This window comes from Notamacropus eugenii, chromosome 1 (assembly GCF_028372415.1).
Source record: "Notamacropus eugenii isolate mMacEug1 chromosome 1, mMacEug1.pri_v2, whole genome shotgun sequence".
NCBI classification, from domain to species: domain Eukaryota; kingdom Metazoa; phylum Chordata; class Mammalia; order Diprotodontia; family Macropodidae; genus Notamacropus; species Notamacropus eugenii.
This window is the reverse complement of record NC_092872.1, coordinates 629,044,561-629,066,021: the sequence shown is the minus strand read 5'-3', so window position 1 is coordinate 629,066,021 and position 21,461 is coordinate 629,044,561. Positions and strand designations below refer to the sequence as shown.

Below are 21,461 nucleotides of genomic sequence, written 5' to 3'. Positions count from 1 at the left end.
GGAGGAAGGGAGGGAGGGGGAGGCGTGAAGGAGCGAGGGAGAGGGAGAAGTGGAAGGCTTGGAAGAGGAAGGGCGAAGCGAATCGCTCGTGCGAGGGGGAGAGGCGGGGAGCCTGCAGGAGGGAGGGAGAGAGGGAGAGAGGAGCGGGAGGGGTACGGAGGGAGAGAGGCGTGCAGCAGGGGAGAGGCGGGCAGGAGGGAGCAGGGCGAGGCGGGCGGGAGCGGGGCGAGGCGGGAGGGAGGGAGCAGGGCCAGGCGGGAGGCGTGTCCGAGGGAGGGAGGGGAGGACGCCTCGGCGGGGAGCCAGGTCGGCCGAGGGACCAGTGCGTAGCGGGTGGCGGGCGCAGGAAAGCCCGGCAAAGCGCGGCTCTCCGCGTGAGGGCCGCGGGCACCGGGCAGCGCTCGCGAGCGGAAGCGCGGGGCGCGGGCGGGCAGGATGAGCGGGGCGCGCGCGAGGCCGCGGGGCGGAGCCCCCGAGGCCGCGCCGAAGAGCGGGGCCCGGGCAGGGACCGCACGGCCGGAGCCCCGCGGCTCCCCCGGGACCAGGGACGAGGAGGGCGAGAGCGTCCCGGTGAGTGAGGAGGGGCAGCGGGCGGGGGGAGCCGCTTTGTCCCTTCTGCCCGTCCTCATTTTACAGATGAGGAAGCTGAAGCCGAGGCAGGGGAACTGGCTTGCCCAGCTCGCCCAAGCAGTCCCAGCCAGATCCAGCATTTGCACCCAGAGCCTCGAACTTCGAATTGAGGGGACGGCCCGGGATTTCGGGGCGCGGACACAGGGTTTCCCTCAGTCTCCGGGCTTGCCTCGGAAGCAGATTAGTTGAAATGGATTGGTTAGAGGAAAGCGAACCGGGTCTGGAGTCATTCTTCTCCCCGAGCCTCAGTTTCCTTCTCTGTAAAACTGGAGGGTTGTAATGGATTTCGCTTCTGGATCTAAGCCAGCCATGACCAGGAGTCCGTCAGTCTGTCAGTTAGCCTTTATGAAGCGCTTGACCCGCCCCAAAATGTTTAATGCCTTTAGGACCTTTAAACGCGATTCTTGAGTCGCTGGAGGGCTCGCCTGGACCGTCCTGGCTTTGGCTGGTCCCAGTGCCCGGCCCTGAGGTCATTACTGAAGTTACCGCGTGAGGGACTTGGTTTTCCAGCACTCACCGGTGCCCAGGCTTCGTGCCTCCCCTGGGGCACTGACTTCAGGGAGTCGGGCTTAGAAAGGAAGACAGTGAAATGTTTGGTGGGTGGAAGGTGACGCTGACCAGTGCTGATTTCATTTACTTCAGTCCCAGGGGCTGGGGGGGCGTGGTGAGGGCACTACCGCCCTATACCGTTTTTATTTTTTAGAAAACAAATTAGCAGTTCATTTGGAGTAATAAATTGCTTTTTAAAAGACTTCTTAGGAGGAAATACTATTAATCGTGTATTCTTTAGTTTCAATTATTTTAACAAGCTAAAAGACTTTACTTTTAGCCAAGTTTCTTCTGTCTGGCCCCTATCCCAGTCCCTATAGTTTAACTCAGTCACTATCTCCTCTAGAGGAGATCTAGTTCAGTATCATCCAGGGAATTGGGATTTTGGAAGCAGCTATGGTGGTGGATATGGAATCAGAGGAGGTGGGTTTAAATCTGCATCTACCTTCCTGAACTTCAGTTTTATCATCAAATGACATACATAAATTATTTTTGCAAACTTTAAAGCATTATGTAAGTGTTGGCTGTTGTTCCTACGCTTAGGTCAAGAGGGAAAGGTGTCTGTCAGTCATATTTTATTTCTTACATGCCTACTATGTGCTAAGTGCTGAGAATACAGAGGTAAAAGTTCCTGTTTTCAAGGAGCTCACAGTCTTATGGTGGAGGCAACATACAAACAACTAGCTAGAAACAAGTATATTAGGATAAATTGGATGTAATGAACAGAGGGAAGGCACTAGAATTAAGGAGGAACTAGAAAGGCTTCCAACAGGAGGTGAGATTTTTTTCTGGAACTTAAAAGGAAGCCCGAGGTGGAAATGAGGAAGGAGAGCATCCTAGGCATGAGGGACAAACCATGCAATAAGTCAATGAAAATTCATTAAGAGCCTACTGAAAATGCCCAGAATGGAGAGGTGGAGTGTCTTGTTCAAGAAACATCAAGCAAGGCAGTGTCACTGAATCAAAGAATATATTGGAGGGGAGACGGGGAAGGTTATATGGTGCATAAAGGCTATACAGTTATATGTGGTGGGGCTGGAGGGGGTTATGGAGGGTGTTGAATATCAAACGGAATTTTCTTTTTGATCCTGGAGGTAATAGGGAGACAGTAAAGTTTATTGGGACTGGGGAAAAAGTTGTGACCTGGTTAGACCTGTTTAGGAAGATCATTTTGACAGCTTAGTGGAGAATGGATTGGAGTGGGGTGAGCCTTTCAGAGGCGAATAACCAGCAAACTATTGGAGTAGTCCCAGTGAGGTGTAGGATTGGATAGGGGATAGGGAACTAAGTGGTTTTATGATGTAACTTGTGGGGTGAGAGGGAGTAAATTGTAGAATTCAAAGATATTTCTTTTGTCTAGAACTCAGGTAGCATTAGGATGCACCTACAAATTATCTAACCTGTTCCTTTTGACATGTATCTGCAAACTGCTGCTACCGAATGCTTAACAGAGTATGAATTTGGAAGGCTATTAAAACCTTAGCCCTTCTAGTTCAGAACAATCTCTCCAATTCAATCCAATGTCACTTTAATTAATCCCATATCCTCAGTTTGGGGTGGGCATAGATAGCAAAGTAGAAAATAGAAGGTAAGCTCTTTGAGGGCAAAGACTGTTTCGTCTTTTATCTTTATATCCTTAGTTCCTAGCACAGTGCCTGGAATGGAGCAGATACATATTAAATGCTTGCTGAATGAATGAATGAATAATTGAAGGAAATGAGCCTGCTAGATAGATTTTATTTTTATTTTTGTAACTTACTATTTACTTTTTCCCCTAATTACATGTAAAAAATAATTTTTAACATTCATTTTAAGAAAATTTTTGAGTTCCAAATTCTCTTCCTCCCACCTTCTTACACCCCCACCATTGAAAGGCAAGCAGTTTGATATGGGTTATATACGTGCAGTCATGCAAAATATTTTTGCAAGTTAGTCATGTTGTGAAAGAAAAGATAAGGCAAAAAAACCAAGAAAAATTAAAAAGAAAAACTATGCTTCTATCAGCATTCAGACTCCATCAGTTCTTTCTCTGGAGGTGAATGGCATTTTTTCATTGTAAGTCCTGCAGAATTGTCTTTGGATCTTTTTATTGCTGAGAATAGCTAAGACATTCACAGACAATCATCATACAGTATTTGTGTTACTGCATATAATGTTCTCCGGGTTCAGTTTATTTCATTTTGTATCGGTTCATGTAAGTCCAGGTTTTTTGAAGAGCATCTTGCCCATCATTTCTTATAGCACAATAGTATTCCATCACAATCATATATGATATTTTGTTCAGCCATTCCCTTATTGTTGGATATCACCTCAATTTCCAATTTTTTTCTACCATTAAAAAGAGTTACTATAAATATTTTTGTACATATAGATCCTTTTCCTTTTTGTTTTTTGGGTTTTTAAAAAATTTCTTTGGGATATAGATCTAGTAGTGGTCTTTCTTGGTCAAAGGGTATGCATGGTTTTAGAACCCTTTAGGCATAGTTCCAAATTGCCCTCCAGAATGGTTGAATCAGTACACTGCTTCACTAGGTAGATTTTTGAAGAGGGGAAGACTAGAGGCAAAGAGATGAGCAATGAGGCTTTTTAGTGATCTTGGAGAAAAGTGATTAGTTGTAATGGCTGCTTCAAAAGGTAGTAGACTCCCTCTCATTGGGAGGTCTTCAGGCAGAGTACAGAGAACCACTTCTTTGTGTATGTTATGTTGAAGATTCTTTTTGTATGTGGCTTGGACCAAACGGCTACTGAAGTCCCTTGTAAACTCTAAGATCCTGTGATTCTGTGACTTTTAAAATGACAGTTGGTGCTGTGATTGCTAAGCTCCTATGAATAATCTTGGAAAACTCATGGAAAAGGAAGAGGTGCCACAGGACTTCAGAAGGGCAAATGTTTTCATTTTTGAAACTGGAACACAGTGGAGTACCAAACTATAGGCTGCTGGTGATCTTGACCTTGATTCCTGGCAGAATTCTAGAATAAATTAATAAGCGATGGTTTATGAACTTTAAAAAAGGGAGCATTGATCATGTCAGACTCACTTCATTCCCCTTCTGACAGGGTACCTAGGCTAGTAGATCAGGGTAGATAATTTACCTAGGTTTTAGCCAAGTAACTGATAAAGCTTCTCACATTGTCCTTGTAGACAACGTAGAGATATATAGGGTAGATGATAGCGTAGACAGATGTATTTAGAATTGGTTGAAGTACTGGACCAAAAAGTTAATGTCATGTTGGAGAGAAATCTCTAACAAGTGCCCCAAGGATCTATCTTTGACCCTTGACTGTTGAGCATTTGATCAGTGACTTGGATGAAGCTATGGAATCATGCTTGCCAAATTTTCAGATGCTGTGAAGTTCAAAGGGATAGCTAACTCAATAAATGACAAAGTCAGGATCCAAAGAGATCTCAAGCACACCAGAATGATGAGCTAAATCTGAAAAGATAAACTCTAATAGTTCTATAGTTGAATTAAAAATTAATTTTGTAAATTTGATGGAATAATATAAAAAATCTGGGGATTTTAGGGGGTTGGATGCTCAATCTGAGTCCAAAATATCATGACAGCCCAAAATGTGATATGAGCCTAGACAGTATTAAGAAGGCACTGTGGCTAAAGGAAAGGATTTAATACTTCTAATTTGCCCTGATCAGACTATGTCTGAGGTATTGCATTTAGTTCTGAGAGGCACATTTTAAGTAAAGCATTGACAAACTGGTGTGTATGTTCAGAGAAGCAGTGGAGACCGATAATTGATGGAAGGAAACGGAGATATTGATACTGAAGAATGGGAGACTTCAGAGGAACATTTCAGCTAACTTCATTTATGTTAAGAATTAACTTGTGGAAGAGGAATAAAACCTGCTTGGCCCTGGTAGACAAAACTTGGAGCAGGGGATGGTAATTGTAAATAGGAAGATTTTGACTCAATATAAGGGTATAAACTTCCTTTAATTATGATTAAAGATGACCAAATTTGAAATAGACTGCCTTGGAATGTTGTAGGTCCCCCTTCACTTGATTTTTTCAAATGGAGGCTAATCAGTTTGAAGGGTCTTTTTCTCCCTCTACTGTGGTTCTTGGATTTACCTCTTGCCTTCATTTTAGCAGTCACCAACATAGTCACAGAATCAGAAAATTAGGATCTCAAAGTATGAGTGTCTAGTATAATCTATCTGTGCCTGACCAAGAATGTATTTACTTTGGATGGAATTTGTATTTATTTATGTGTCCATGTCCTCCCTTCTTCACTGTCCTCACCCCTCTCCTCCATCCGCAGTAAAATGTAAACTTGAGGGCAAGCACTATTTTCTTTTTGTCCTTTAGTTTGTCAACAAGCATTTTTAAAGTGCTTACTATGAGCTAATAAAGGACCTGGCACATAGTAGGTGCTTAATAAATACTTGTTGAATGATCATTCAGTCTCTAAATTAAAATTTCCAGTGAGGTAATACCCACTACTTCCTGGCACATTTTACCTAAACCTACCCTGGGTCTTTCTGTGACTTAGAAAACACATTTAAATGTTTTTACAGTGATACCAAGTAAATGAGGTATCATTATATTAAGTTTCTGGTAGGTCAGAATTGCTATGTGACGATATCCTTTAGTTGTATAGAGATTCAAGACTTGAGAAAGAAAATTAAACCCTGGAGGTAAAGATTTAGAAATTATGTACATGTTAAATCCAGTGTCAGCACGTACCAAAGTAATGAAATGGTTCTGTAAAAGAAATCTTCAAGGACCAGATGAGAATTTGTTTTCTGCAGTATTAGTATAGGAAAAGTATTGAGACAGTCTAAGTATGAAAAATGAGGTCTTTTATATAAATACATACATACATACATATATATACCTATATATTTATAATACCCAAGTTAGCTACAAAGGACCTGTGAAGGTAGATGCTATCTGCATTCAGAGACAGAACTGATAGATAGAAGTATGTATAGAATGGTTATATATATATATATATATATATATATATATATATATATATATATATATATATACACATACACATTTTTGTGTCTAATGGTAGCTGTGTCTAGGGCAGTAGGGGGAGAGGGAAAAAAAGGAAAGATGCATGATAACTTTATTATATATTTAAAAGGAATAGAAAGTTATACATAATTTATTTGTAGTTTCATGTTTAATCATATTTTTTCTATTCTACTGTGTTATAGAAATGCTTCTTTTACATCTTAATTTAAGAATAAAATTTAAAAAATAAAAAACCTGACAAATATGAGAAATTCAGAGAAATATGGAAAGACATATGAAATGATGCAGAATGAAGTAGAAAAAAAGAGGAAATGTACATTTTAATTACAATAATATAAATGAGAAAAACACTAAAAGGAAGCCAAACCACGAGTAATTTTACTAAGTCTGGACAGGGAATATACAGAATGAAACATACTTCTCTCCCTTATCTTAGAATGTCAACTGTGAATCACTGTAGCAGTAATTTTTATTTTTGTTTTAATTTTTAAATTAACACTTTATTGCTTTTCTTTGCTATAAGGGAGAATTTAATGTTGTATTTATGTGGGAATTTGTATCTATGATCCTTCCAAAGACTTATAAAACCACATGCTTTCAGAAGAGAGTAGAAGGAATTGGATTTAATGCTAAAGACATAAATTAGTTGAGGTGACAAAACTTTGCCAGCTCCAGTTTGTCACATTATGGGACAAAAAATAGCCCATTGAAATGTTTTTTATTTCTATTATATTTTATAATTTGTCAACTAGATACAATCTGACATATTCCTTTTTTTTAAGCTACCAGAAATAAAAAATAACTTAGAAGAAAACATTCCCAGGAAAAGTAAGTGAAATATTATATATTTTAATATTGTACAGTTTAATTTTATATAGTTAAATATATATTTAGGTTATTTTCCTGTGCATATTCAGCTTTTAAAGATATGAATAATTCTCTTGGAGGAAGCTAGGAATACAGTAAAGAATGTTCTTTCTATGATAACAGACATATTTCTGGCAAAGCTTCTACGGCCATTGCCACATTCTGATAGGGTGAGTAATTTGCTCAGCATTATTTTGAAATTCAGTTATAGTAGTACAGAGGATTTCATGGTATCTGCAGAGACATACATATTGCTGTTGTGCCTTGCAAAAATTGGCAGTCACCTTTTATTCTTTTTCTGTCTCAATCCCAGTTACAGTTACATTTACTGTCATGCCTTGTTTGGGTATCAGGTGGTTTTATTCCCCGTTATCATCCACAGCACCACTGAGGAAAATGATCAGGCTTACTGGAATTAGGACGTATGCCATTTTATTTCCTCCAAAAGAGAAAAAAAGTACCTACACTGGTGTCTTGCTTTAAGTTTTGTTTGAGTATCATATAGCACAGTCCTGACCAGTATTCGTGGAAATAAATGCTTATGAAATCCCGGGGGGAAATATCCAATTTGCATTTTTATATTTTAAAATCTATCCATTAGTTTAAGGAAGCAAGAAAAAAGACATCATAATGGTGTCTAAAACCTTAATGACCTTTTAAGGATTCATCAGTATGTAGTTTGCAAGATGAGGAACCGTAGGTTTGGATAATTGCATGTGGTGTTAGACTCCATTGATGTATTAATTAGTTTTGTAGAACTGCTTTTTGAAGCTCTTTTTTAATTCCTCACTACAAGGGGTGGCTGTCTGGGAATGAGAAGGGTGAGGATATAACTGGAAATGAAAGTAGTATAAAAATAGAAAAGACCAATAAAAATTTAAAAAGTATAGTCTACAGATGTGACAACTTAATTGTTGTTTAGTTATAGTGAATAGTTTATTTTTGTGCAGAAAAAGACTTTAAATTATACCTCTTAAAAGAATTAAAGAAACAGTGCTTGTGAGTGAAGTATTACATAATTAGGGTTCAGAAAAATTTCAACACATTTTTGTAGTCATGCTACATAGAAAGAGACAAAAGAACATCCTGAGTACACAAATAAATACTTTTAAAAAATTTTGTTGAAAGATGAGAGGCAGCATTGTGTAATGGAAAGAACACTAGGCTGGGCATTCAGGAGACCTGTATCCAAATTCTACTACTCTAACTCAATTACTATGGATGAGTTGTTTTAAGTTCCCCAAAGCCTTGGTCTCCTTATCTGTAAAATGAGCGTATTAGTACCTGTACGTACTAATGTATTTATATTCTAACAAGTTATTGTGAAGAAAGCACTTTGTAAATCTTAAAACACTGTAGAATCACATAGTTAGAAGGAAGTGGTGGGAAAAGAACTGGATTTGGGGGCCCAGAGCACTTAGATTTAAATCCTGGGCCTAATACTATTAACTGTGTGACCTTTAGCAAATCATTTAACCTGTATAGGTTTCACTTTCATCATCTGTAAAATGAAGAGGTTGAAATAAATTATATTGAATGTATTTCCTTCCTTTGTGAAATCTGTGATAGTTAGAGACCATCTGGTTCAAACCATACCTAAAACAGACTCTCCTCAATCTACATCATACCTCATCCATCTTTGTTTAAAGACCTCTAGTGAGGGGGAACCCCTTGCCTCACAGGGTAGCACGTTCCACTTTTGGATAACTCTGATTGTTAGGGAGAGTTTCCTTACTTTACATTACATTATGCAATATTATATTACATCATGCTTCAATGTCATTCTTTATAATTACCAACTGTTCCTCCTAGTTCTGTTTTCTGGGACTAAACAAAAATATAACTGGTAGTGATGCTTATGCTGATGACAATAGTGGCTGTGGTGATAGTGGTGATGGTGGTGGTGGTGGTGGTGATGATATTGTATTAAGGACGCTTGCTCTGTTGGAATATTAAAGTAATTGGCAAATCTAATGTGAGAAATCACTGGAGTTAAATCATGGTAGTATGTAGAATACTTCCCATAAGTGTCTTTACTGTTGCCTGTGGTCTTTCTCTTGAAACCTAATTTTTGAGTTGGAAGAGACCTGAGAGGTGATCTACTCTCATCCTCTCCTGAAACATGGTCATCCAGTCTCCAATTATTCATGATCTTAAGTAGTAAAGTGTTCACTATTTCCCAAGTCAGCTTATTCCATTTGGGGGCTGTTCACATACAAAGTCCTCCTTCTATTTGAGCTGAAGGCTGCATTCTTGTAACTTCTCCTCATTCGTTCTTAATTCAAATTCTGTATCAGACACTTACTAGCTATGTGACCTTTGGGCAAGTGCCTCAATCTCTTTCAGATCCAATTTTCTCATCTGTAAAATAAAGGGACTGAATTTGATAACATCTGAGGGCCCTTGTAAACTTCAAATCTGCGATTCTGTAATCTCTTTGGAAACCAAAAGCATACTTCTAATTCTTCTCTAATTCTGTCCCTATTACTATTAAATTGGCCTGAGTCCCCTAAAAACTTGGACGCCATTATCTATACTCCCTAAAGTTTGCCTTCTAAAAATCTGATGTCCAAAACTTAACTTTTAAAATATTGGATGGATTCTGACAAGGCTAAAGTTTAAGGGGACTTGCTTTTTCTATATACTGTACTTCTGTTAATTTAGCCTAATAATCACAACTTTTTGAACCTGCTATTTTATAATGTTAACAGCTTCATCTTAAGTTTATAATCCACTAAAACTTCAGGTCTTTTTTTCTTATGACTTATTGCCTACCTACATTTCTCCCATGCTGTAATTTTGCAGTTGATTTTTTTCTAACCATATGTGCTGAACTTTACATTAACCAAATTAATTTAATAAATTAGATTTTGTCTTATGTGAATTTTAGTTAGGAGGAGAGAGTTAAATTTCATCCTGTTAGATTTTTTTCTGTCATTGGAACCTGTAGACAACTTTTTGGATCTAATTTCTGTCAAATAAAATGCTAACTGTCCCTCCCAGGGTCTTATCTTCTACAAATGACAAATGCGGTCAACTATGTCTTCATTCAAGACACTGATAAAAAAGTTCAGCAGAACAGGGACATGAGCCTTAATGTACAGTCCCAGGGACTTTCCATGTCTATTTAGCTGTAAAGAAGATATTTTGATAACTTTGAAACATTCATGATCTTACTAGTATAGATATCTTTTTCAGTGATAATAATCATATCACCCATTACCATCGTCACTCACACAGATTTTTTGAGTTGCTGTGACTGGAAAGATCCGTTATCGTCTTTTGTTGATAAATCTTCTATTGATAAACCTACTCTACACTTAATCAAATTAGACAAATAGTTCTTTTTCCAGACCTAAAATCTTTCCAGTCTGGAAAACTTCTGATATAGCTTTTGAGAATCCCAATCACTTCCATGCCACAGTGAAACATCAGAATAAGAGCACTGTAAAAGTGTAAAAAGGAAAGATTGAATTTGGCTCTTGCTTATACTTGTATAACCTTGCGCAGGTCATTTAATTTCCTCATTTGTGAAGTAAATGGGGTAAGATTAGATGATCACTAAGATCTCTTCCAGCTCTAACTCATAATCCTGTAAAAAAATTTTGTAGTCAAGTAAAGTGCATGAATAATGTTTAAATTGTACTAACACAATGTTTTTACTGCTTTCTCAGAAGTATCAAAAACTCGTTATAATGCATCTCTGTGTTATTATACTCGAAAATTTATGGACCTTCTCAAATCTGCACCCGGTGGTATTCTTCATTTAAAAGAAGTTGCTGCAGTATTAGGAGTAGGGAAACGAAGAGTATATGACATCACCAATGTATTACATGGAATCGAACTCATTCAGAAAAGGTCTAAGAACTGTATTCAGTGGATGTGAGTTGGCTTTAATTTATTATGTATTTTTAGCTGTATAGGTATGATTTGTTCAAAGAAAACTGAAATTGTGTAATCTGGGTGCATAAAACATAAATGAGATGTTAGTATGATCTTCGGTATTCTGTTAAATAGTGCTCTGTTGAGAGTAGGAAAACCTAAAGTATTAGAAGCCGTTGTCACTGAATAGTTGTCATCATCTTGCGTGATGCCTTACATATAGACGCTTCAATAAATATATATTAAATGAGTGTTAAATACATTAAATTAAGATCAATGGAAAATGTCATTTGATTTGTAGGAATTCAATTTTTCATGATCGTGCGTGTATGGGTGACTATAATCCATTAAATATTTTGATGATTGCTACAGTTAGGGTATCATGTCTTTGTGAAGGTCTTTACCTTCAAGGAGTTTACAATTGATTTGTGGACAAAAGACATAAATACCAAAAAAATGGACAGTTCAAGAGAGAAATGTGTCCAACAGGAATGCAGATAAGAGATCATTATGTGCTAAAGTGATCTGGGAAAACTTTGTGAAGGAGGAAGAATTTGATTTGAGACTTAAAAAAAATTTTTACATCAAGATAGTTTTTACCGGATTTGAGTTGGTTTGTAACTATGGGAAGGAGTTGAGACTTTAAAATCACATGATTCTGCTCAAGATCCTAGGGAATGTGAGTTGGAATTAGATAGTGTGGAATTCCCTTACCACTCTAAAATTCCATGGTTTGGGGAAGATAAAGAGAGGAGGCCCCGTCAGAAGAACCTCACGAGGTAGTAGAGGCCAAGAAAGCTCATTTTTCTTTACAGAGACAGGAAGATACTGTGCAATGAATAGTGGTAGAAATAATGATGGCAAGATAAAAAGTTCTTATAAAAACTTGCAGTAACATATGGAAGAATTTTTAAAAGCAGAAATTGTACAAGTGATAATTACAAGAGCGATGAATTTTGAGTCTGAGGACCTGGGCTCAAATACGTTCCCTGTGACTTATTGCTTTTTGGGCAAAGCGTTTAGTGTCTCTGGGGTTTCAGTTTCCTCAATTATAAAATGAGGAAGGCAGATCAAGTGAACTCTGAGGTTCCTGCAAATTTGTGATTATATCATTACTTTGTTACTTTGGGCAAGTCACAGCTTCTCCAGGCCTCAGTTTTCTCAATTGTAAAAAGCTCAAACATCAGAGGATCATAGATGATCCTTAGGACCTCATTTAGATCTAGTCTCACGATCTCATGAGCGCAGAGATGTATCATGGATGAGTACATCAAAGATCAGTAATTTCACTAATATGGGAACTTCTCCACCCATGCAGATCAAAACCTATGTTAATTTAGAAGAGAAATCTTAAGATATTTTGAGAAACCTTAGAGAGAGTTATCCAAGACATAGAATTTAAGTGACTTACCCATGGTCACATAGAGTAGCTCGTAAGGGTCAGAGGGAGACTGAATCCACATTTTCCTAACCCTAGTGGCTGCCATCTTTATATAATGCTACACTCTGTATTTTTATCAAAATTAAGTATCAGTTCAGTTTCAACTCATTTAGGAATTGTAGGAAATGTATAGGTTCAGCATGGACTGATTTATTGGCTGCTTTTATTTGTAGGGTTTTTTGACTATTAAAAAGAAGACCCCCCCCCCCCCCAACAATTTTGACTCTTGATGATGTGGAAAATAGTGCTTGATTTAGAGTCAGAGGATCTGAGTTTAAACCCTAGCTCTGCCAGTGACTGCCTGTATGACTAATTTTAGGTAAATAATTTCCCATTTCTGGGCCTCATTTTCTTCATCTGTAAAATGAGGAGGTTGGACTAGATGGTCTCTAATTCTCTTATAGCTATGAATCTGTTAGTCTATGCTTCTAAATTAAAATTCATTAGATTAATGTGGTTTGCTTATGCCTTCTGACTGATTGAGAGCAGGTTTGAAAGGCTAAAAGCCAGAATGGAAATGCAGCCAGCCAGGGACAAAGAAGTAACAAAAAAGGGTTTTTTAGAAGTATCATCAAGAGAATAATGGAAGTCCTGGCTCTCTCACTACTTGGGATCATAGATAAATTGCCTAATCTTTTAGGGTCCCTTGTCCATAAAATAAAGGTGTGATTAATTATCCTCATGAATATTTGATTATGTCACTTGCCTAATTCAAAAATCTTCTGTGGTTTCCTATTTCCAGCTCTTTAGCTTGGTAATAAATGCCCCCTTAGTGGCCAGCCTGCAAGCTTCCCATATTTAATGACAACAGTAATAATATTAGCACACATTTCTGTGTTACTTTGTGTACTTAAAGGCGCTTTCCTCACAGCTCTGTGAGGTGTGTCAAGAATGGTTATATCTCTCTTAGAGATGAAGTCACTGAGGCTCAGAGTTAAAATAACTTGCAGATCTTGAACTCAGATGTTCTGATTCCCCGGCCATTCCACTGTACCAAAATCTCTCTCTCATTTCACCCTGCTGTTCTCCATGTATTCTGTACTCCCACCAAACTTGTAGTGAGACCATGGTTTCTATCCTGAGGTCTGTGATCTTGTTTAAAAATATTTTGATACATCTATGCCTATGTAATTAGTTTCCTTTGTAATCCTGTGTATTTTATCTTATGTATTTAAAAATATTATTCTGAGCAGGGGTCCATAGGTACCAGCATATTGCCAGAGGGATATATAACACAAAAAAGGTTAAGAATCCAGTACTGGATGCAGATCAAATGTTACGTCTTTCATGAAATCTTCCTTAAACCCCATTAGTCAAAAATATTTTACTTCTTAAAATTTTTATAGTTTTTTTACCTCTGTTATGAACTTTTTATGTTTCATTATAATTTTTTATGTACCTTTCTTTGTTATGTCTTTGAGGGCAAGAAATGTGGGTTTGGTCTCCCTAGAACCTTTTTTTATCTGGATCTTCCTAAAATGTAGCATAGTATAGATATGATAAATAATTTAATTCACAGAATCTCAAAGTTGGAAGAGTTTAGAGGCCACCTTCTTAACTGACAACTAAACAAGAATCTTGTCTACAATACACCCAACAAATGACCCCTAGTATAGGGAAAACTTCTACAAGCTTGAGCTACATGGTGGTGGGGGAGTAGAAGATCCATTCTTGGCATTTGGAACTCCTACTGGAACTGAGTTTGAATTTTCCCGTTGAAAACAATGGGAAGCTATAATATTATCATTACCATAATTCATACATATTCTGAGTTAAATATACTTCTGTGCTTTAATTCATTAAACATTTATCTTTGTTATTTTCCTCAGATTCTAGCACAGTGAAATCCACTTAGCACTTAGAAAATATTTGGATGATGGCCAGACGATTGATCTTTGAAGCCCCTTCCATTTCTAAAAAATAAAATGCCAACAATTATCACCAACATTATGCACTGAACATGGTTGGAGCGAGGAGCCACTATACCTGAATGATAGCAAATCTAGGATATATGATCCTTATTGAAGTCCTCTGCTAAATTTTCAGTTCCAAAAGTTTAATACTATGATATAAAATTTTCAACTCAGTTTGTTGAGAGATATTTTTCTGTGAAGACATAACCCATTTTATTGTGAAAGTCAATGGAAAAATTCACTGTGAACAAAATTTCTTTTACCAGATAAATAATAGATGTTTGCATTTTGCATAGGAAACTTTGAAGTGCTTAGTTGCTTTGATATTGATTGTGATGTCAGCGTTTCACACACACACACACACACACACACACACACACACACACACACACACCTCTTAGACTGAACTGGACAAAAAGTAAAGATTTAGAAAAGTACTGGTGAAAGTGTTAATTTCTATTATTATAAATGTTGTACAGTAACCTAGATGAAAAGTTTTATTCTTTCATACTCTCTCTATTACTGTGTTCTGTTTTTCATATTCCACTTTTTAAAAGAGGATCTGACCTCAGCAGTATTGATGGAAAGATAGCACAGCAAAAGAAGCTAAGGGATGAACTTTCTAATTTATCAGCAATGGAAGACACTTTGGATGAATTAAATAAAATCTGTGCTCACCAGTTATTTGAATTAGCAGATGACAAAGAAAATGCCAAATATCCTTTACTATCAGATTTTATACCTGCTTCTAAAGCCATTTATTTTGGGTATTAAGGTCAACATTTGGAGTTCTTTTTATTTATTTAATAATAAATGGAATTCATTATTTTAACAATTGAAGAAGTAAAACTTGAGATGAATTTTAAATCATGAGTATTAAATCATTTAATATTCAGTTCTATAATTTTCCCAGTCATCAAAGTCAAGCTCACTATAAGCCCATAGTTTGCCAGCTGTTCTCTTCCCTTTATTGCAAATCAGGACTATGTTTATTCTTCTCCAATCTTGTGGTACATCTCTTCTTTCTCATGTTCATTTCACTGAAGTTTTGCTTTTTTCTTTTTTAGAGCTTTTTCCAACCTTGCCATCTCACTCATATAGACTGTGTAACTTTAGAATGAATAACTAATACAAATGGGTAGAATTTACAGGGAAACAGATTTCAGCTCAATTATAAAGAGCAATTTAAAAATTTCCCAAAAAGAAACTAGTTATTGAAATCTCTATTACTTTAAATATTCAAGAAAAAGTTGAGTCGATTTCTCAGCAATATTGTAGAAGGACTATATATATATATAATATAGTTATTCTATAGTAGGAGATTAGCATAGGTATCTTCAAAGGTCTCCTCTATTCCAAGATGTCTTAGAATCGAAGAGATGATTTTAGGTGTTTTACTTTATTCAAGTGATATATCTAAAATTAATTCAGCTACTGTTGATATAACCAAACCAAAGAAATCTTGTCTAAAAACATACCTGCCTAAAACATTGCCTGACCATTTCTTGATGGAGCCATGCTGGTTCTTTGTTGTCACCACTTTCCTTTCTCGACCTTCATTAAACATGTATTTAATGTTCTATTCTATATTTTTTCCCAGTCATCAAAGTCGAAGTCACTGGCCTATAGTTTGTCAGTTCTTTTCCCTTTATTGCAAATCAGGACTACATTTACCCTTCTCCAATCTTGTGGCACTTCTTTTCTTTTCCATGCTCTTTCAGTTCACTGGCAGTGGCTGACTAATCACATCTTTCAGAATCTCAAGATGTAGTTTTATCTGGGCCAAGTGACTTGAATTCATTAAGGGCAGCGAGGTGCTCTTACTTATTTATGGCAGTAACTCTATGGCAATCATTTTTGTTGTCATTTCCATTGTAAAGATCATTCTCCTTCCCAGAAAAAAAAAAAAAAACCAGAAACAAAATAAGAATTAAGCAGCTCTGTCTTCTCTGTTGTCACTTATCACTCTCCCATCTATTCCAAGCAAAGGTCTTATTCTTTTCTGATCCTTCTATTTCTCCCTATATAGCTAAAAAATAAATCACAACCAAATCAAAATTCTTATTTGTCCTTAGCTTCCTTTGACAGCTTCGGCTCACTCTGACAGAGAATTATAATTTCTGACACTATTTTTCAGTGCTATATTATGCTCTCTTGTATTAATTTTTCCTGTTACCTGGTTTTGCTTTTTTCTTCTGCACATTTCTTTTTTTAAAAAAAAATTTAAGTTGCGGGTGTGGTCCTTGTGCATTCACATTAGTCCCTTCAAACAAATCCCTTTTTTCCTCCTCCTTGAAATAGTTTCTCTTTGTGTGTTCAGAATTTAGTTCTTAAACATCTTCTGTCCCTCCTGGCCTGTCTTTTCCTGAAGCACTTTATTGAATGGAATCCTCTGAAGCCTTTGGAATATGCTTTCCTCAGATTTAGAGTGCATATTAAGACTATGCTCAGATTTCCTTTCCTTCTCCATCATAATCCCTTAGGGTCTAGTGGTCACCTCTCCTTTAGTTTCCCATCATTTCTACTCCAGCACCCTCTTTGTTAGTGAGAACCTGATCTAGAATACACTTTCCCCTTGTTGGTTCCTCTGTCTTTTGAGGAATGGAATATGATCATTAAAGCAGGTCAGGAAGTTAATAGCTACTCTACTCTTAGCTGAGAAAGAGCACCAGGACATGTCTGCAGAGTTCTCCCATTCCTGCTTTATCAGACCCCTCTGCCAGGCTCGTGATTTGTCTCTCATCCATTTCCTCTTCCTGTCCAGATGACAAAATCATTTTGTTTCTCTCCCATTTGACCTTAATCTAAATACTCTGTCACCATCTGCTACAGATTAGATCCAGTATAAACTCCTACCCCATCCAGGAATCCCGTTTGCTGTCTCTCACAAATAGTTACCCAATCTGGGCCCCAAAACGTGCAGACAGGGAGTTTACTGGTTGGTAAGGAAGCTCTTTGTAGTTTTGAGCAGCTATAATTGTTAGGAAAAATTTTCTTTGTAGAGGTATGCTCTACCACAAGTGAGAGTCTTTGGGTTCTAATTTTACTCTTGGGAACTATGAAAACTAAATCTAATTCCTCTTTTAGATGACAGCTCTTGAAATATTTGAAAATTACTATCATATTTATAGTCCCTTCCCATTGAGTTTCTTTTCTGGGACAAATATCCCCAATTTCTTTAACTATTCTTCCCAAGACAAGGTTCAGAGCTGCCCCAGTATCCTTGCTACATTCTTTGTTGCTCCTTTCTGTAAAAAAAAAAAAATGTTCTTAATTTAATTTAGCTCTCCCTCTGGGGTATTCCCCTGATTTAGTCTTACAGGTTGGGGCCCCAGAGGGCAAGGGCTACCTTAGGTTCTAGCAGTAACTCAGTAGATCTGCATTCCTAGCATCAGACCTCACAGGTGCTCACCTGTGTGCTTCTCATTAAAACTCAGCCAGTAGACACAGATAACTTGCAGTAATAGCATTTACTAAGGTGGCATAGAAATAGTATCTACAAAGCACTCCCCTCATAAACCTGGGGTGCCTTCTCCCACAAATAGACAGCATCCATGGGAAGAGTGGACTTAAACTTAGGGTATGAAATGATCATTTAGGCAAATGAGAACGTTAACCACTGCTCTGCCCCGATTTTGGCAGGGCTTTGCTGTGGTAGAGGTGAGGCATGTGTGTAGGATACATATGTAGCAAAAAGTAACTCATAACTGTTAGTACTTCAGGGCCTGGAAGCCCTGATACTTTCTCTTGGTACTTTTCCTCATTCAATTCAGTTAGGATGCAACATCTTTGCTGGGGGGCTGGGGAAGGTGGGTTGCTAAGCTGAGTTTTTAGTCTGCTCTTCTCCATAGTCTAACTCATTTCTCTTTTCCAGGGGCCACACTCTTCGAAGCTATTTCCTTCCTTAGGAATTTATCTCTGGATATGAGTGTGTCTCTCTACTTCCTACTAGGTGCAGTACTTGTTGAGTAGCTCCCTTTCAAAGCCACTTAGTCAATGGGGTTGGGGAGGTAGGGATTTCCTCCATGGGAAGCTCTTGGGCTGAAATATTTTCCATTATCAAACCATGAAAATCTAGCAGAGCCTTAAACATCTAAATCATCAGAGATGTGGGCAATTTTTTCCCCATGTTTTCTTTTATTTATTTATTTTTAAGTTTTATTTGTTTTCAGTTTTGTGCAATCACTTCCATAAGTCTTAGATTTTCTCCCCCTCCCTCCCCACACTCTCCCCAAGATGGCATACAATCTTATATGGATTCTACACATACATTCTTATTAAACACATTTTTACATTAGTCATGTTGCATGGAAGAATTAAAATGAAGGGGAGAAACCATGAGAAAAAGTCCAAACAAAACATAACACAAGAGAAAATATTCTGTTTCATTCTGCTTTCCAATTCCATAGTTCTTTCTCTGGATGTGGAAGGCATTTTGTCCCAAGAGTCCTTTGGGAATGATTTAGGTCCTTGCTTTGCTGTGAAGGGCTAAGTCTACCAGAAAAAATTTCCTGCACCATGGGATTGTTACTGTGTATAATGATCTCCTGGTTCTGTTCCTTTCACTCAGCATCAGTTCGTGTAAGTCCTTCCAGGCCTCTCTGAAGTCTTCCTTATAGCACAATAGTATTCCATTACATTCACATCTTGTTCAACCATTCCCCAAATGAGGGGCATCCCCTTGATTTCCAGTTCTTGTCCGCCACAAAAAGAGCTGCTATAAATATTTTTGTACTTGTGGAACCCTTTCCCATTTTTATGATCTCTTTGGGATACAGTCCTAGAAGCGGTACTCCTGGGTCAAAGGGTGTGCACATTTTTTAGCCCTTTGGGCTACAAATTGCTCTCCAGAATGGTTGGATCAGCTCACAACTCCACCGATAGTGAATTAGTGTTCCAACTCTCAGTGTGGGTAATTTATTTGCTCAAGCTAATCATTTTGTTCCCTTATTGATTCAAGGAAAGAAGTATTAGACACTTCATAAAGGAATCATTTCTTTTAGAACTAAACACTTCATTAACACTTTGTGATTATGTTCTGGGTTTTTTTTGAATACATCATGAAGAGTGTGAGGAGCTCCTTCCCTTACATTTACTTGTAGCACTAGAATTGAGTGGGATATTCCAGGTGTGGTGTAACTAGCACAGAGTACTTCTCATATTTGGATGATTATGATTATGATTATGCAGCCTTTAATATCATTTGCTTTTTTGACACTTATTCTGTTGACTTGTATTTAATTTGAAGTGAACTCAAGCCCTTCAGTCTAATATTTTACGTTAATTGTTGGCATATCAGATTTCCTTATTCTGGAACTTGGACTATTTTTTGAACCTTACAGTAGTTTATGTTTTTACATTTATTTTACATTTATTCCTATTAAATTTGCTTCTGATCAGTCCAGCCTTTGAACATCTCAGATTTTTTTGGCTTCCAGTCTATTCTAAACTTTGTGTTATCTGTACATTTGAGAAGAATGCTCTCAATGTTTTCCATACAATCAATAATAAAAATGCTGAAAAGAGGTCGTTGAGGTAACCAGAGACAACTACCTCTGATAAGTATCTATTAATTTTTAAAGCCAATCATCCATCTATGAATTTACCTAATGTTATAATTATCTAGTTCACATTTGTTCATCTTGTCCACAGAGCTATCTATATAAATTTTCTAAAACAGGACATTTTTCTGATAAACCAGTTCAATAACTCTGTTTAAAAACAGAGTTAAAAAGTGAAACTACTTTGATTCAAATTATTAGTGAACTTTTGCTAGTTTTCTAAGTGCTCATGCCCTGATTCAAGCCAGAATTTTGCGATGGGTGGATTCATGTTAGTTAATAATTGTCTGTCAATAACCATGTATTAAGTGTTTACTGTGTGCCAGGCACTATGCCAAGAGCTGAATATCAGAGTCACCAGGCAGTAAGTAGCAAAATCTCACTTTTCCCCTTGAAAATCTGAAGAGCATTTCCCCGCTTGAAGAACTTTAGGATTTAAAACTTGAAGGGACCTAAGAGATCATGTGTCCCAATGAATGGAAGTCCAAGGTAGTAAATAGCTGTGCTGTGCTTCAAACATAGATCTCCCCTGATTCCATATCTAGTGCTGTTTTTATTTACTGTCGCTCCACTTCTGTTCTCTGTCATTTCTCAAAACTTCCTGAAAGTGGTGTTCTTTTACTACATAGGGATTAAATTTATCCAGGACCAGAACCTTGAATTTATTTATTAGTTTGTCTTTAAAATGTTTATTGTAACTTGTAATCATCAGAAAGACAATCTGATAAACATACACAATAAGTTACAGATTTTCCTGACATAAATTGGCTGGATATCCATAGAAAGTCACTCAACTTCTCAGCTCTTTAAACAACTATAACACCACAAGTTCTAAAAGAGCTGCTGTTCTGCTTTGGTAGAGTGATTTTTTTCCCACTGAAAGTTCTTTGTAATAATTAAATCCTAAGTTTAGACCAGAAAATCAAACAAACTCCAGCACGCTAGTATTTAACAGAGTGGAACCAAACAAAGTAACATGAAACTAACAAAAATGTGTTGGCTCTTTGGAGTTGTTTTTCTAAACAAACTTCCTACACACACTCCTTTTCCTTTCCCACTTGACCAAGAAAAATAAGAAAATCTTTATAACAAATATGCTTTATCAATCTTTTCCTTTTTTTCCATTTGGTCGAGAAGCAAGATAGGGGTAAGGGAATACATACTTGTTTATTGGGAAACAAAATTTTAAAAGTCCTCAAATATGCATAATTCAAGTGAAACAAATTCACTCCTTAACCATGCCCACAAATATGTTTCATTCAGTATTTTGAGTCCATTGCCTTTCTTTGAGGCAGTGGTGTTTTTCATCGTCAGCCCCTTGGAATCCTGCTTTGTCATTGTATTGATAGAAGTTCTTAAGACATTTTTAAAATGTAGCTTTAATCAACATATGTATAGTTCTCTTTGAGTTAATCTTGCTTTGCAGTACTTCATATGAATCTTACCATATTCCTTTCTATTCATATTTATCTTTTTATGATGTTATATCTGTCATAATTTACTTTCTAATCATTAGATATATAATTATAGTTCCTTGTCATTACAAATAAACCAAATGAGCATTCGTTCATTCATTCATTCAACAAGCATTTATTAAATAACTGTCATGTGCCAG

At 37.2% G+C, this 21,461-nt stretch overlaps 1 protein-coding gene across 1 annotated transcript in view; it reads left to right on the top strand.

The window, feature by feature from the left end:
• Window positions 1-321: 321 nt before the first annotated feature.
• LOC140520859 (transcription factor E2F6-like) overlaps window positions 322-21,461 on the top strand; it is a 37,161-nt gene continuing 16,021 nt past the window's right edge. Inside the window, exons 1-4 of the mRNA XM_072635229.1 lie at window positions 322-570; window positions 6,965-7,010; window positions 10,724-10,931; window positions 14,843-15,001. Coding sequence (XP_072491330.1) covers window positions 436-570; window positions 6,965-7,010; window positions 10,724-10,931; window positions 14,843-15,001 — 548 coding nt within the window. The 5' untranslated portion in view covers window positions 322-435. The remainder of the gene's footprint in view (window positions 571-6,964; window positions 7,011-10,723; window positions 10,932-14,842; window positions 15,002-21,461) is intronic.